At 37.2% G+C, this 14,464-nt stretch overlaps 1 protein-coding gene across 3 annotated transcripts in view; it reads right to left on the bottom strand.

Annotated features, from left to right (window-relative positions):
* BICD1 (BICD cargo adaptor 1) overlaps positions 1-14,464 on the bottom strand; it is a 260,628-nt gene that overhangs the window by 19,684 nt on the left and 226,480 nt on the right. For 2 of the 3 annotated variants that reach the window (XM_030322124.1, XM_030322125.1), the window contains exon 7: positions 13,648-13,855. In XM_030322124.1, coding sequence (XP_030177984.1) covers positions 13,648-13,855 — 208 coding nt within the window. Of the gene's footprint in view, positions 1-12,374; positions 12,569-13,537; positions 13,856-14,464 lie in introns of all 3 variants that reach the window. The other variant, XM_030322126.1, reaches the window with a different exon arrangement.

The raw sequence follows: 14,464 nt of genomic DNA, 5'->3' as shown, positions 1-14,464 counted from the left end.
TCATATCCACTAAAAGTAGGTTTATCTAAAATGACAGTCCTGTTTCTAAACCAGTATCCTGCAAAATAAACACACACATTTTCATATAAATCAATGCAAATATTTGAAATTAGAGTTGTTTCCTTTAACTATTTTAAGAGTAACAATCTGATCAGTCCGTTTCTTGAGAACCTTCACTGACTAATGCCATTACCTGAGCAGTCCCCCTGAAGGAGATCTGATTTATGGTCTGGACACATGAAAGTGACATAACCTATACACCAAAAAAGAAAAAGGAAATCTCCAGAGCCCAGTAATGAGCAAAATGGAAACGAACTTGGCTTTTACATGTACAGTTCCTAAAAACTTTGGATTTGTGATGTGGAGAGCACATTAATGACTGTTTCTTTTTGGCTGAGAGGTGACAATTAAAGGACCATAAAATTAAGAGTTATATGACATCTTTATGACTTTACTTTTTTTAGAGTAAACAAGAGAAAGGAATAAAGTCAACTGTTTGGTGTTTTTCCTTTTTCCTCTCATACCTTTCAAGCACAATACACTGAGGAAACTGCCAAGATAACCAAAGAAGCATCAATAGATGGTGGAAGAGAGGGGTGTGTAGAAGAAGAGACATACTGTTGCACAAAAGGAAAGCCAGGGTGGCTCCATTGTCATGTAATGAGTATCACCCACGGTCAATCTTTTCTGGTCGATGAGCTGTACAAGTTTAATTACTAGGTCACTGTAAGTAGTCTGGGTGCAAGTGCTATGGAACTACCTTTTCACTACTTCATTTCAAGCAAGTGTAGTCTTCCCATGAGCATTACATCTACCCATTATTTGCACCATGCTCCCAGCAGAATTCAGGCTGCCCCTTCAGACCCTGACCAACTTGCCCAGAGCTCAGGAGAGCCACTGAAGCCAGTGTTAGCACGTGGAAAGGTCCGTTCCCCAGCTATTTATTAATGCCTCCAGAGAGTTTGGTGATGGGCACCAAAGAAACATATCTAAATTAAATCAGTGGCCTCCATATCATGTGTAATAATCTAGGTATGCTTTTAGAAATTGAGTCCCATCAGTTTTGGGAAGGAAATCAAAGCATTAGCACACTGCAAGAATTCAGTGTGGGACACTACTCTTTTCTGCCTTGTACAGTCAGTTCATAACACATAGACACTTCAGACTGTCAAACAAAAAAAGGTTGTTCTGTTTAAGATAATGGGAATATTCCTTTTTCTTGTTGGAAAGTGTACTACTTGTACTGAAATATTTTAATGTTTTTACTTGCAAGTCTATTTAGAAACATGGTTGTACACAAGCTCCAGTCCCGATCATGAAGGGAATAATGTGTACTCATAGAATCAGAGTCTCCAGAGTTGGGAGAAGCTCTGTCCATATATCATTATGAATGTAAAGGAGAGTCTACTGTTGTTAACCTCAAGATTGGCTTCAGTGGAGACCCATTGTGGCTTTTTCTTATGTTTTCTTAGAGTTCTTTGTAGATATAAAGCATCCCTTTGAAAGCTGAAGTTTGGATTTAACATCCCGGGAAATGTTTATAATCAGAGGGGTTTTGTTTTAAAATAACAGAGGTTGTTAAGTAGTTGCAGTGAGGGCAAACAGTAGAATACAATAGACTAGTGCCAACAAACAGGATTAAATAGTGGGAGCATAGCAAAGAAGAGGCTGATGGCTATTCTCCCCTGGAATACAATGAGGGGGAGGTCCCAGCTGCCCAACAGAACAGAATACTAAAACTCTTCTTTTGCATAAGGAGCTTTGGGATATGAAGGCAAGGTGATGCCAGTGCTAGACAGTTGTAGCACCTGACACCCACAAAGGATACCCAAGATACTAAAGGTTAGGTGCTGTAGGTAACTGATGACAGGTTGGCAGAATAAAGGCTGTTCCCTGACTTGAGTTGGGAGCATGCACAGGTAGATCATAGAGAACATGAGCAATTTTTAAATTCAGTATTTGGACTAGTTGGTTCTGTAGTGGCAGAGGCTGGTCAATTCAGTGAGTCGGAAGCAGGATCTCTAATCTAGAAACTTATCCTAGAGGTATACGTCTCCTTGATGTTTTCTATCTGCCTCCTGATATTTTTTAGTGAGCTAGAAAGTGTCATTTGGGCAGAATCAGAAGAGGAAGGCAGTTATTGCCTGGAATGTCCTGTGTCTTTTGTGTGTCCCAGCCCATTTATGCCCCTCCATTATCCTTCTGAACTTAGCCAGTTTATGGAGGCCTCTATCTTTTTTTTCTTTTTTTAATGTTTACTTATTTTTGAGACAGAGAGAGAGAGAGAGAGAGAGAGAGACGGAATGGGGGAGGGGCAGAGAGACAGAGGGAGACACAGAATCCAAAGCAGGCTCCAGGTTCTGAGTTATCTGCACAGAGCCTGACATTGGGTTCGAACTCACAAATCGCGAGATCATGACCTAAGCTGAAGTGGAACGCTCAACCAACTGAGCCACCCAGGTGCCCCTGGAGGCCTCCATCTTTAGCTGGACTCTAGAGGACACAAGTATGACCTGACCACTTTTGCCCTGAATATGCAATAATTAGGTATATCAAAAACTATATTTTCTTTCACTTAATGGATATATTGGGGAAGATTTTCATTTTTTCCTTGAAGAATTTAACAAGAAAATTTCAATTTCTGTGGGTTTAAAACTACATACTTATACTAAAATAGTCAACATGGAATAAAAAATATTGTCTAATCTAATATGTACATTCCTGCCACAATGTTGTTTTCCTGAGGATCCCTTCAGTAAATTTTTTATCACTGCTAATTTTGCTTACAATGCTCAGATTTTAAATATGGAATCTTTCAAGAAAATTTAAGCTCTGGATAGTATACCTCACAGAGGAGGGAGTAGGAAACAAAGACAAAAATAAAAATAAATTAAAATCCTCTAGTCGTCAGATGTTCCATTAAATTCTGCATTATTTATTGAGTGGCTTTAGTACGCACCATGAAATTATTTATTTAGTATTGTCTTTATCTTCTCTGTTATCCTGGACAAAAGGAAAATACAGGGGACCCACCTGGAAAGAGTTTTTTTTGTGTGTTTTCAGTCTATATATGGTGTCATTAAATTCTGTCATTTAAAACTAGCAGGATGCATTATAAACATTTTCAATGTACTCCCTACTTAAATAAAATGGACTTTTTACAAGCTTGATTATACCAATTTTAGAAAAATTCAGTTGTGTTATTATTTTAAGAATATTTAAGACATATGGTTTCTTAGGATATACCTAAACAATAGGGATTAAATTATAATACTGACAAAGATGCCTAGTAACAAATAAAGGAGAAATATAAAGAAGAGTATACAAACATTTAATATGTACCTATCTAAAAGAGCATTGCCACCAATCAGGGACAAACAAAACAGAATAAATCTGCAACAAAAAACATTTGGCTCAATATCTCATTTTTAAATTTATTTAGAGAATGGGGGGAGGGGCAGAAGAAGAGGCAGAGTGAATTATCAAGCAGGTTCCATGCTTAGCATGGAGCCCAACACGGGGCTCCAAACCCACAACCCTGGGATCATGACCTCAGCTGAAATCAAGAGTTAGATGCTCAACTGACTGAGCCACCCAGGTGTCCCCTAGCATTTCATTTTAAAAGAAAACCTAAATATGTACCATCTTAAGTCTCATTTTAAAATTAGATGTTAGTGAGTAAAACTGAAGTTTCTGTGCAGAAATTATATGTAGTTAAAACTATTGGTAGGCAAGAAGGCCTAGAACTACACTGTTCAATAAAATACTACCAGCCAAATCTGGCTATTGAGCACTTGAAATATGGCTAATTCAAACTGCAATGTATTCTAAGTACAAAATATAGGCTGAATTTCAAGGACCAAGAAGAACAGAACATAAGATATCTCACTAATATTTGCTTCTATTGACTGCATGTTGCAATGATAATAATATAGACACACTGTGTTAAAACATATTGCTAAAATTAAGCTCATGTGTTTCTTTTTACTTTTTCTCATATGGCTACTAGATTAAAATTACACATCTAGTTCACACTATCTTACTACTGAATAGCTCTGGTCTAGGAGGTGAAACATCTGATGACTCCCATTTTATTGAATAGCAAGAAATATTTCTATTCTACACATGAAAACATTTTTAAGATTTTGTAAAGGGTTCAAGTATATCTTCCTTCTCCTCCAGATTTTTAACATCTGGTTAAAAATAAACAAAAAGATGAATATTGATATAAAGGAAGCCAAGATATATTAAGTGAAAAAAATAGCATGCATAACAATGTTTGTGGTTGTGCCAATGTTAATACATACATATATAATATATACTTGTGATTATATATGTACGTATTTATAGATATTCTCTTGTACATATAGAGAATGTTTCTGGAAGGACATGAGAAGGAGGCTGGGAGAGAGCTACCTTCTATTTTATATTCTTTCGTACCTTTTGAACTTTGGACCATCATTATCTATTGAAAATATACTTAAAAACTATTTTAAAAACATATAAAAAGGAGTAAGAGTAAAAAATGAGGAAAGCCTACATATTTATATGCAATCTTTTACTCTGTACTACATGGATTCATAAACTTTGCCTCTAAAGTGGATATTTTCTTATAATTGCCTTGATTTTTAAGTACCCATATATAAAAACAACCAAATACAGGAACTTCAAGATTTTATATATATATATATATATATATATATATATATATATATATCACACATTGTCTGAATAAAACAAGAGAAGTGAAGACCCCACTTGAAAAGTTCCCAAATACAACTGTTATGCAGATTTTATTCTATTACCTACATTACATCACATCTGAAATACACTATTTCTAATCTACACATCAGAAGAACTACATGTATAGATGATAAACTACAATAAAGCCAAGTATTTTGAGATACCGTAGAAAATTTGGACTGATTATCAATTATCCACCAAACTGAGGCCAACTATGTGCCACGAACAGTGCAAGATCTTGAGGAGTAAAAGATCAAGGAACAGGGTTCCTGCCGAAAACCTTATAGATTCATAGAGGAATCTGATTTAAGACACTGTGTCCATGCCACCTGTAGTGAGGCAGAGAGGAAGAGGAAGGCAATTCTATCTAGTGGATACAAGGGATTAGAAAAGTCTTCATAATTTGTGTAATTTATGTACCCAATGGTAAAACTGGTGTATAGGATACATATAGGTTAAACACTTTGTAAGAGAAAATAAGAAAGGGGAAAACTCTTAAAATTCTAAGATTTTTTTTATACAAAACTCGTTATCTAGACAAAAACCAAAACATTCAGCTAAATTAGAGAATATACAGGTATTTCTCTAACCAAACCAAATATAGAGCTATTGGGAAAAATAAGCTACATTGTTCAGTTTTCGATCGGGTATTTTTCAATTTTCAACTGGAATTTAATGAAGAGACACATCTCTCAGATGACATTCTTTTTTCTTCTTCCCCCAGATGGCATTCTTAACATTGCATATTCCAACTCAAGATCACTCATTCTATAGTAAAAGATTTCCTATAAAAATGGAATTGCTCCTTGAAAGAAATACTGAAAAGAAATGTGAGGGTGTCGGACATTTCCACTGTAAAATGAAGCATGACTAACCCAGAAAATACTCCTGCAACATACATGATACACTGAAATTTGGAAATCTGAACCAATTTCTAATTGCATATTACATCGGGGCAAGACAGAAACATGTATTTTTCGACATGTGATTGGTAACTTTCTGAATTGATATTTTTGTTAAATATTTATTTTTGAGAGAGAGAGAGCGAGTGGGGGAAGGGCAGAGAGAGATGCAGAGAAGAGAATCCCAAGCAGGCTTTGCACTGTCAGTACAGAGCCTGATATGGGGCTCAGACTCACCAACTGTGACATCATGACCTGAACCGAGATCAAGAGTCAGACACTTAACCGACTGAGCCACCCAGGCGCCCCTGGATTGATATTTTTGATTTAACTTCTGTTTTGTCAGATTCAAAGTAAGGGCAACATGGACCAGCATCAGAAAACACCCAAGCTTTCATCTGTAAAGAAGAACTCTATAGAAGCTATGTTAAGAGAAAATACAAGCCCAAAAGATTACAAGCTTCTTTTTTTTTTTTAATTTTTTTAAATGTTTATTTATTTTTGAGAAAGAAAGAGAGAGACAGAGTGTGAGCAGGGGAGGGGCAGAGAGAGAGAGGGACACAGAATCCGAAGCAGGCTGCAGGCTCCCAGCTGTCAGCACAGAGCCCTACTCGGGGTTCAAACTCATGAACTGGGAGATCATGACCTGAGCTGAAGTTGGACGCTCAACCGACTGAGCCACCCAGGCGCCCCAAGGTTACAAGTTTCAACAGAATGCTGTTCACTCTGGCTATTTCAAGAATTAAATCCTGTTGGGGGCAGGAAGCATACTGATATGGGGAAAGGGAACCCACAAAAATGGAGAAGCCTCTAAGGGAAAAAATAAGCTTTAGGAAACAAACAAAAAAAAAACACCACTGAGGCTGTTTGTTAGTTCAGGAAGTCAGTTCAAATAGCATTCACTGAGCTCCTTCTACCTACAAAATGTGGGAGGATGAAGGAGACAGGCTGTTAAAGTAGGCTGTGGGTACACAGGACATACCAGCTGTCGGGTATGGTTGGACTTCTCTACATTCAGACACATGTCAACATTCACACTGCTCCAGTTTTGACTTCCAGTCTCTACCACCTCTCATCTGCAAATTTCAGACACTGTATCTGCTTCTTTACCTTAGGTGTTGGCACATCCAATCCATTCTCCACCTTTTATCAGGGCAATCGTATATAATGAAAACCTGTTCTTATTCTTAAAACAGTCATCTCTGCCAATGGAATAAAGTCCACTCTCACTAACCTGGCCGTCTGTTTTCAAGTCCTTGCTTGTCTTTCCAGTGTCATTTCCCATCACTCCTCAGTCGTGCTGCAATTTCTAGTTCCCAGCCTCATGGCCTTTGTATTGGTCGACCTCCTTTCCTAGGAGGCTCTGCTCATTACCCACACCTGCATCCCTATCATCTGCCCATCAACATCTAGCCACCTTTCATGACCAGGGTTTGCATTTCTTTTGGGAGAATGTTCCTAAACACCCAAAACCCTCTGTTTATTCTGGGAAAACCTATTAACACCATTACTTATTTGCCTACCTACCTCCCCTACAGACTATGAGTTTCTTGAAGCACAGGGATGGTGTTTCACTTACATAACATATTATGTCAAGAGCCAAGAAAAGTGCCTGACACATAATGGTAGCTCAATACATTTTGTTACATTCTGATGAATGAGTGAGTGAGCAAATGAGTTAAGAAATATGGTTTTGATACATGCTTAAGAGCATAAACTGCAATATAAAAGACAGACAAATAAATGTTTGAATGCAGTGAAATTTTCACTAATGAACATGTTCGTGTCTATTGTTGACTATACATCTGAAAGGGTGATTGCATATCTAAGGTTAACACATTTCTGTGAGCTGCTTTAAACACGGGTAAAATCTAAAATATCATACAAAATGTTCAGATTTCACAAGAATACCATTCTCTCACACGAGTTCAGTAATGGTGTCAGAGAGAGGGAGAGAAAGAGAGAAGTGTGGAGGGACAGAGGGAAGTGAAATGATATGGGAAAGCAAAACATCCAAAAGAGAAAGCTCCTAAACGGAAAATGCAGCACGAAGAGCAAACTGCTTAGGCTGTTACTTCAAGAAGAGAGTTCCAACTTGCTTTTGTAAGTTTGAAATTTCTTGTGTATCCTGTTGCAATACTGTGATTTATAAGAAAGATTTATTTGGTCTTTGTCCATAGTTCCAGGTTCACAGCTCTCAAAAAAAAAAAAAAAACAAAAAAAAAACCCTTGGAATTTCCTAAGTGTTGGGAGTGACAATGGTGTCCCCAGTTATGTTAATAAAGTGACTTTTGGACTCTGCCTAAGGATGGAGGCTGGTTACCAGGAGAATCAAGAGAACTTGCCATGTGATTGGAGGTTTGGAACTTTCAGTCCTACCAGGCTCAACCTCAGGGGAGGGGAGGGGGCTGGAGGCTGAATCAATCACCAATGGCCAATGATTTAATCAACTGTGCCTGTGTAATGATGCCTCCAAAAAACCCCAAAAGGACTGAACTGGTGAATGCCTGAGGAGATTTGGGGACAGCAGTGTGCTCTGGGAGAAAACATGGAACTCCCAGTTCCTTTGCCATACCTTGCTCTATGCCTCTCTTCCATCTGGCTGTTCCTGATTTAGATTCTTTTACAATAAATTGGTACTCTAGTAAGTAACATATTTCTCTGAGTTCTGTGAGCTGCTCTCGCAAATTAATGAAACTGAGGAGGGGGTCATGGGAACTCTGATTCATAGCCAGTTGGTCAGAAATATAGGTAACAACTTAATTTATGATTGGTATCTGAAGCCAAAGTGGGAGTCATTGGAACCCCTAGTCTATAGCCGGTTAGTTAGAAGCACAAGTAATAATCTGGCCTTTCAACTGGTGTCTGGAAGCAGGGAGCAGCAGTTTTGTGTGACCGTGGAATGCAGTGTTATTTCTGGATACACAGTGTCAGAATTCAGTTGAATCGTAGCACACCCTGATGGTGTCTGAGAATTGCTGGTTGGTGTGGGGAAGCCTCCACACAGACACAGATACACACATTGCAACTGGGTTCAGGAACCTAATTTACCTGCGCAAATCATGCAGTCAAGTCTTTACTGAAATAGCAACTCTTACCTATAGGTTACACGGATTTCTTTCACATATTCTGGTAGACTGATTGTAAGTATTGATCAAATAGTAAGATGTTATTATTGTTATTATTATTATTATATAAATAATATACAACCATTTATATTATAAATAATATAAAACAACTAATGATTTTATAAAGATGTGCCACCTGCTGCCTGATTGTAAACTCGTTGATGACAACAGAGTCCCTTTGGATTCAAATTCATCAAGGATGGTAGCCATATGTGTGAGGACACTACATTTTGTATGCCATGATAAGGACAAAGTCATCAACAAGAAAGTCAACAAGCTAAGGACAGAAACTCTGGAATTTCAGGGGATGAGGCAGCAGAAACAGCCGAAATCAGAAGCAAAGGCCAAAATTTCCTCCAAAAAGTTATATTAATGTTGAAAATTAATTAGTACAAAACAATCTATTAATTTTGAAAATCAATGCCCCATCCTAGAGTTGATTCTCCAGAAACTGAGAAATTGTAGCTTGAAGAAGATGGGTTTTCTCCTGACCATCTCAAAGAAATAAAATCTATTTGAAAATATACCTTATATATGGTAAATAATATTTTATGTTTTGTGTTTTAAATTTTTAAATGAGATTTATATCTGTCATAATTCCTCAACAAAAGGCTTCAAAACAAATTAAACTCTTTGTATGTCTTCTGAAATGATTTGATTAATTTAATTACTTCAATGGTCCTCAATAGAAAACCCACTTATTAGAATAATAATAATCACCTACAACAACCTATTAAAAACATATTTCAGAAAACTTATCAAAAAACATTCTAATAAGTTAACAGGGAATTGTCCTTTTAAAATGAACATATATTGTTACTAGCTAGTAAATTTTATAATTATCAGTAACTTATTATAGTAAACTCACGAATAAAAAAGACTAATAAAATCTATTATTTCCCATGGGTTTAAAATACTTCTTACAGAGAACATTGGACTGGATATATATGGTATATTTTCCCTTTCTCAGCTTATTGAACATATTTTATATAGTAAAACCATTATAAATAATACTTAATATGTCTTACCCAATGCAGTTCAGCCTAGGAAAAATAATATATAGTGTCAATAACCCTAATATATTTTTTGAAGCTACAATTTGGTATAGGTAATTAGTCACTTTTTATAGTAATTGATTTAACCAAAACTTTTTAAAAAATGTTGCTGTGTTGCTCTAAAAATTGATTAAGAACTAATCTGGTTGGGCCCGTGGTATAAAACTGAAAATTCCTTAGGCTATGATAACAGCTTTACTCCCTCCCCTCTTCCATTATTTTAACTTCAAATAAATGGTTAAAAATGTAAGGTTTATCGATATATAGTAAGTTGTGATTAAAATGATTTTCTGGCCTAGTGATGATTCTGAATGCCACATTCTTTACATCTCTAATCTTGTATGAAATAATAATTTCTAAGACCAACGGCATTTTCTGGTTATTTGAAACTCAAGCGTTTGAGAAAACATAATGCTACTCTCGTTCATGTAGGCTCACTAGGCTTAGAGTTGCAAGATGGGTACAGTGTGCAAAAAGAACTAGAAACATTCAGAATGTGTGGAAAAGGGAAAAATATTTTGTGAGACTCTTAGTACACTGCTCTATCCTCTTTGACAGCAACATCAAAACGGAGCAAAAAACATAAAGATTTTCATCATTGTAACCCAGTGATCTCACTTGAGAAAAAAACGAAACCGATGAGAAGTTGAATGCATGAGGGTATTTCTAGCAGCCCTGCAGAAAATAACAAAGAATGAAAAAACACCCCAGCAGTTAACAGGAGAAGTAGAGATTAAAGGAATAAAATCTGAAATAAAATTTATGATACAACCTTTAAAAATAAAAATAGTCGAGGTAGTAGCATAGAAAAGTTTACAATGTGATGTTAATGGTTTCGACAATGTAATGACAATGATGTAAATACACATTAATGTAAATAAGGATCAAATGATCATACACAAAATGAAAACAGTTATTGTTAATATTTATTAATTTTTAATCTTACTGATAGGTCACTTTTTAATTCAAATACAATAGGGTTCCTAATTAATCATAGGATTTCTTTCCTAAGTTCCAATAGATAGTGCTACTAAATCCACTTGGAACACTAAAACAACTTGAAGTGTTTTATTCAAGTTAGATATCCTGATGAATCACAATCGTTTTGGTGATTTACAGATAACTTCAAGGTACCTTCCAAAGGGGTCTGAAATATTAGGAAATGAGCTATGAAAGTAAGAACACCTGGCAGAGTTGTAGGTTTTTGTTTGTTGTTTTTGTTTTGTTTTGTTTTGGTTTTTGGCATACATTTTGGCTGTTATGCTCTCCCAACTCGTTATCATCACCCATTTGCTCAAACATTCTTAGAATGTTGATTATGTGCTATAAATTTCCACACCACACCTTTTCATCCCAATCAGTAGGCTGATTCGTGAATCATATGAGGATATTATTACAGATCCAAAGGCAGAGGTTTCCAAAAAGGAATTAAGGTAAACATCAAGTAAATGAGGTAGGTGAGACAACTAAAGTGAATTAAAAAAAAAAAAAATTCTGTGGCAAACCCAAAGGCTACAGTAGGGTCCAGAAGATAACAAAAATGGGTGCAGCAGGCTGGGTTTCAGTACTCGGGAGTAAGGGGGCTGTGGAAAAGTGCATAAAAGCAGCAGCCAGTACGAGGCTCTGACAGGTTATTGACACGCATGGACACTGACCTCGGGCTGTCAGATATTCAGAATCTTTCAAGGGAGGCCAGAAACATAGATGCTCGTGTTGACAACTAACTTGAATTAGTTTTAATTTTTCATTCCCTGTGACAACTAACCATTATGCTGCCTTTGGGCTTATTTTGTTTCATGGACTTCCTGTATGACACCTTTGACCTATAATTAGCATGCAGGGATTTCTCAGAGGGCTGAACTTTATTTGCCAGAAGTCACATAGGAAGCTCTTCATAGGAAAAATTTTTTATAAAGAAAAAGAAAAATGCAAAACAGTGAAGCTAAAAATAAAATGTGAGCATATTGGTAAGCATAAATCAATAAGGGCTTGCAAACTACAAGAATATCACATTAAGATGTAAATGTTCCAGAGGAGCAAAACCTTAGCGGATTTTACTTCTATTTTCTCTATAGTGATTGAAGAGACATTCTGAGTCACTACAAAAGGAGATTAGCCCCAAAGGCTTTTTATAAAGATAGCTCCCTTGACTGAAACTACCTTAAAAAATATCAGGACAAAATGACAAAATTTGATCAAGATGGAATCGCTATGAGCTACCACGCTGCAGATAGGACCCGGGGGGTGTGCCCTGCATTACGCCTGTTGCTAGGTTCCCTTGACCTATCCCATTCCTTCCAACTCTCATTTTCCATCATTGGCTGTTAAAAGGAAGTCCTTGGAGACTCCTAAGGAATGCTCGTCTGGCCGAGTCAAGGAGGAAACGGGACGCTAGGCATAAAGGCATTTTTATGTTAGCTGCAGGAATTTACCTGTGGTCCAAGTTGGACTCCGTGGATGGGTGGACATGAGTGGTTGGGAGGAAGGGGGAGTGGTCTACTCAGCTAATCATCTGCATCACATGCACCCAAGGAAAAAATGTTTACCTGGTGGAGCCACGGTTAACCTTTTTTCCTTGCTGAGCCGGTGCCCTTGGATGAATTCATTCATGGAAGGGGGGCCCTTCAGAAGAAATGATTCTGTGGAGGTGGGATCAGGGGGAACTCTTAATAAATTCTGTAGGTAGGTAGCCCCTGAAGTCCTGGGACGGCTCTGATCACAAAGGGAAGGTGAAAATTGTCTTGCAGGAGATCCAAGAAAATACATATAGGAAACAAAAAAGTTTTACTTTAATTACCTTTCAAAGCCTCACCAGTGACAACATTATTTACATTGGCATTTAATTTTTTTAAAACATGTAAGTTAAGATTTTTGCTTTTTGCTTAGTTTCCATACCAGGATACAACCCTATTTGGAAACTGTACTGGATACTGGAAAAGAAATTTATTATTGTTAGTCAGTTTGAACCGCAAATAGAAAATATTTATATTATTTGATACTTTACTGAAAATTCCTAAAATACAAATTTTACCATTAACTGAAAATACAGGGTAAGTAATTCAACATCCAGGACTCTGTAAAAAGGTCACCAAATCAAGCCACTAATAACCTTGCAAATGATTTCTTTGAGCAACATTCACATACGAAATGAAAAGGCACAACAACCTGCTTTTAAGGAAAAGACTACACACAATCAATTCCATTTGCCTAAATATAGACATCTCCTTTGAGTCAGTTGTCAGATTTGGTAATGTGGACAAGCTTCCCTAAAAGAACATATTCATATCCTTGCCGCATTAAAGAGAAGCTGGTAACTAGCACCATTACCAGAGGTACAATGACTTTTAAATGTCACGTAAAACGCAGCTTCATTCTTAATATCCACCTTTTTTTGTCTATCAATTTTTAGGTTGGAGGTAAGGGAGAGGCAAATTTATGCATACAAAGAACAGCAAAAATGTTGACAGATACTCAAAAATTATATTATGGTTAATCAAGACGTGGGGCATGGGGGACAGAAAGGAACAAATAAACACGATTATCAAAAGGATTTGATTTGGAAGGGCCAAGCAAGGCCCATTTATACACCCACTCCCAGTTTTTCTCTTCCTTCCCTTCCTCCATCCTCCACAATAAGAGCACATTAATTTTTGCAGTTAACTAAAAATCTGGCCTCTGCACCATACTATGAAGATCGCTGCATGCATACCTTTTCCTCTGAGTGCCACTGCTGACCCGAATGTTGGGTGTCTGTGGGCCCTGACTATGCAGGAGGTAAGTGTCTATGGTGGGCACGGTGACTGATGCCTCCCCACTTACTTTAGGGCTGCCGATCTTGCTCTTTCCAAGTTTGCCTTTGCTGCGTCGGGACTGCTCATGGTCAAACTCTAAGTCCTCCAGCCGCTGGGTCAGGGCGAGTTTTTGCTGGATAGCCATTCGTAACAAAGTGTTTAGAGTCTTCTTCTCATCCTCTGCGGCTGCTAACTGTCTCTGCATCTCATCCAACTGTGTGACATACTCATCACATCTAGAACCCAAACAAAAAAGTGGTCAGGAGAAAATCTTGGGGACACTAAATGTGGAACTTGAGTTGAGAATTTCACTGGAATTTAGATTTAGAACACTGGTCTTCCCTGAGCAGAATGGAGGTAACCTATTACAGTGGAAAACTGGAGAAGGTTCAAGAACTGATGGTTCTTCCATACCATGGAGTGCATATGGGGACACTCTTAATGGATGACATCTTAAACCCCAGTGACAGAGTTATTATGGAGGCTGCTCCATGGTGGCAGAAGAGTGAACTGTAACATTTCAGGTAATGTTCACAGCATCTTAGATGTGTTACAATAGCTTCTTCTACTGTGTAACATGATCTTCTTCAGAGGAATGTGACAGGTTTATCATAGACTAGGCTTGTAGCATGCAAAGGAATAATAGTGTTTATAAAGAAAACATTTCCTCCTTTATCTGTATTTATAGGTTTTACTTTGAGTCCCCATTGCAGCTGCACTGTTTTCAATATGGCAGATTTGCCTGAATTAGAAACCTGAATAATTTCAAAGATTTCTTAACCAGAAGATAAAGCCATAGATGTCAAAGAAAATCAAGATTTGCATAGGGTTTGATACAGATATAG

The sequence above is a fragment of the Lynx canadensis genome, chromosome B4, assembly GCF_007474595.2.
Source record: "Lynx canadensis isolate LIC74 chromosome B4, mLynCan4.pri.v2, whole genome shotgun sequence".
Classification (NCBI taxonomy): domain Eukaryota; kingdom Metazoa; phylum Chordata; class Mammalia; order Carnivora; family Felidae; genus Lynx; species Lynx canadensis.
The sequence above is the reverse complement of the archived record's forward strand: the minus strand, read 5'-3'. Positions and strand labels throughout refer to the sequence as shown.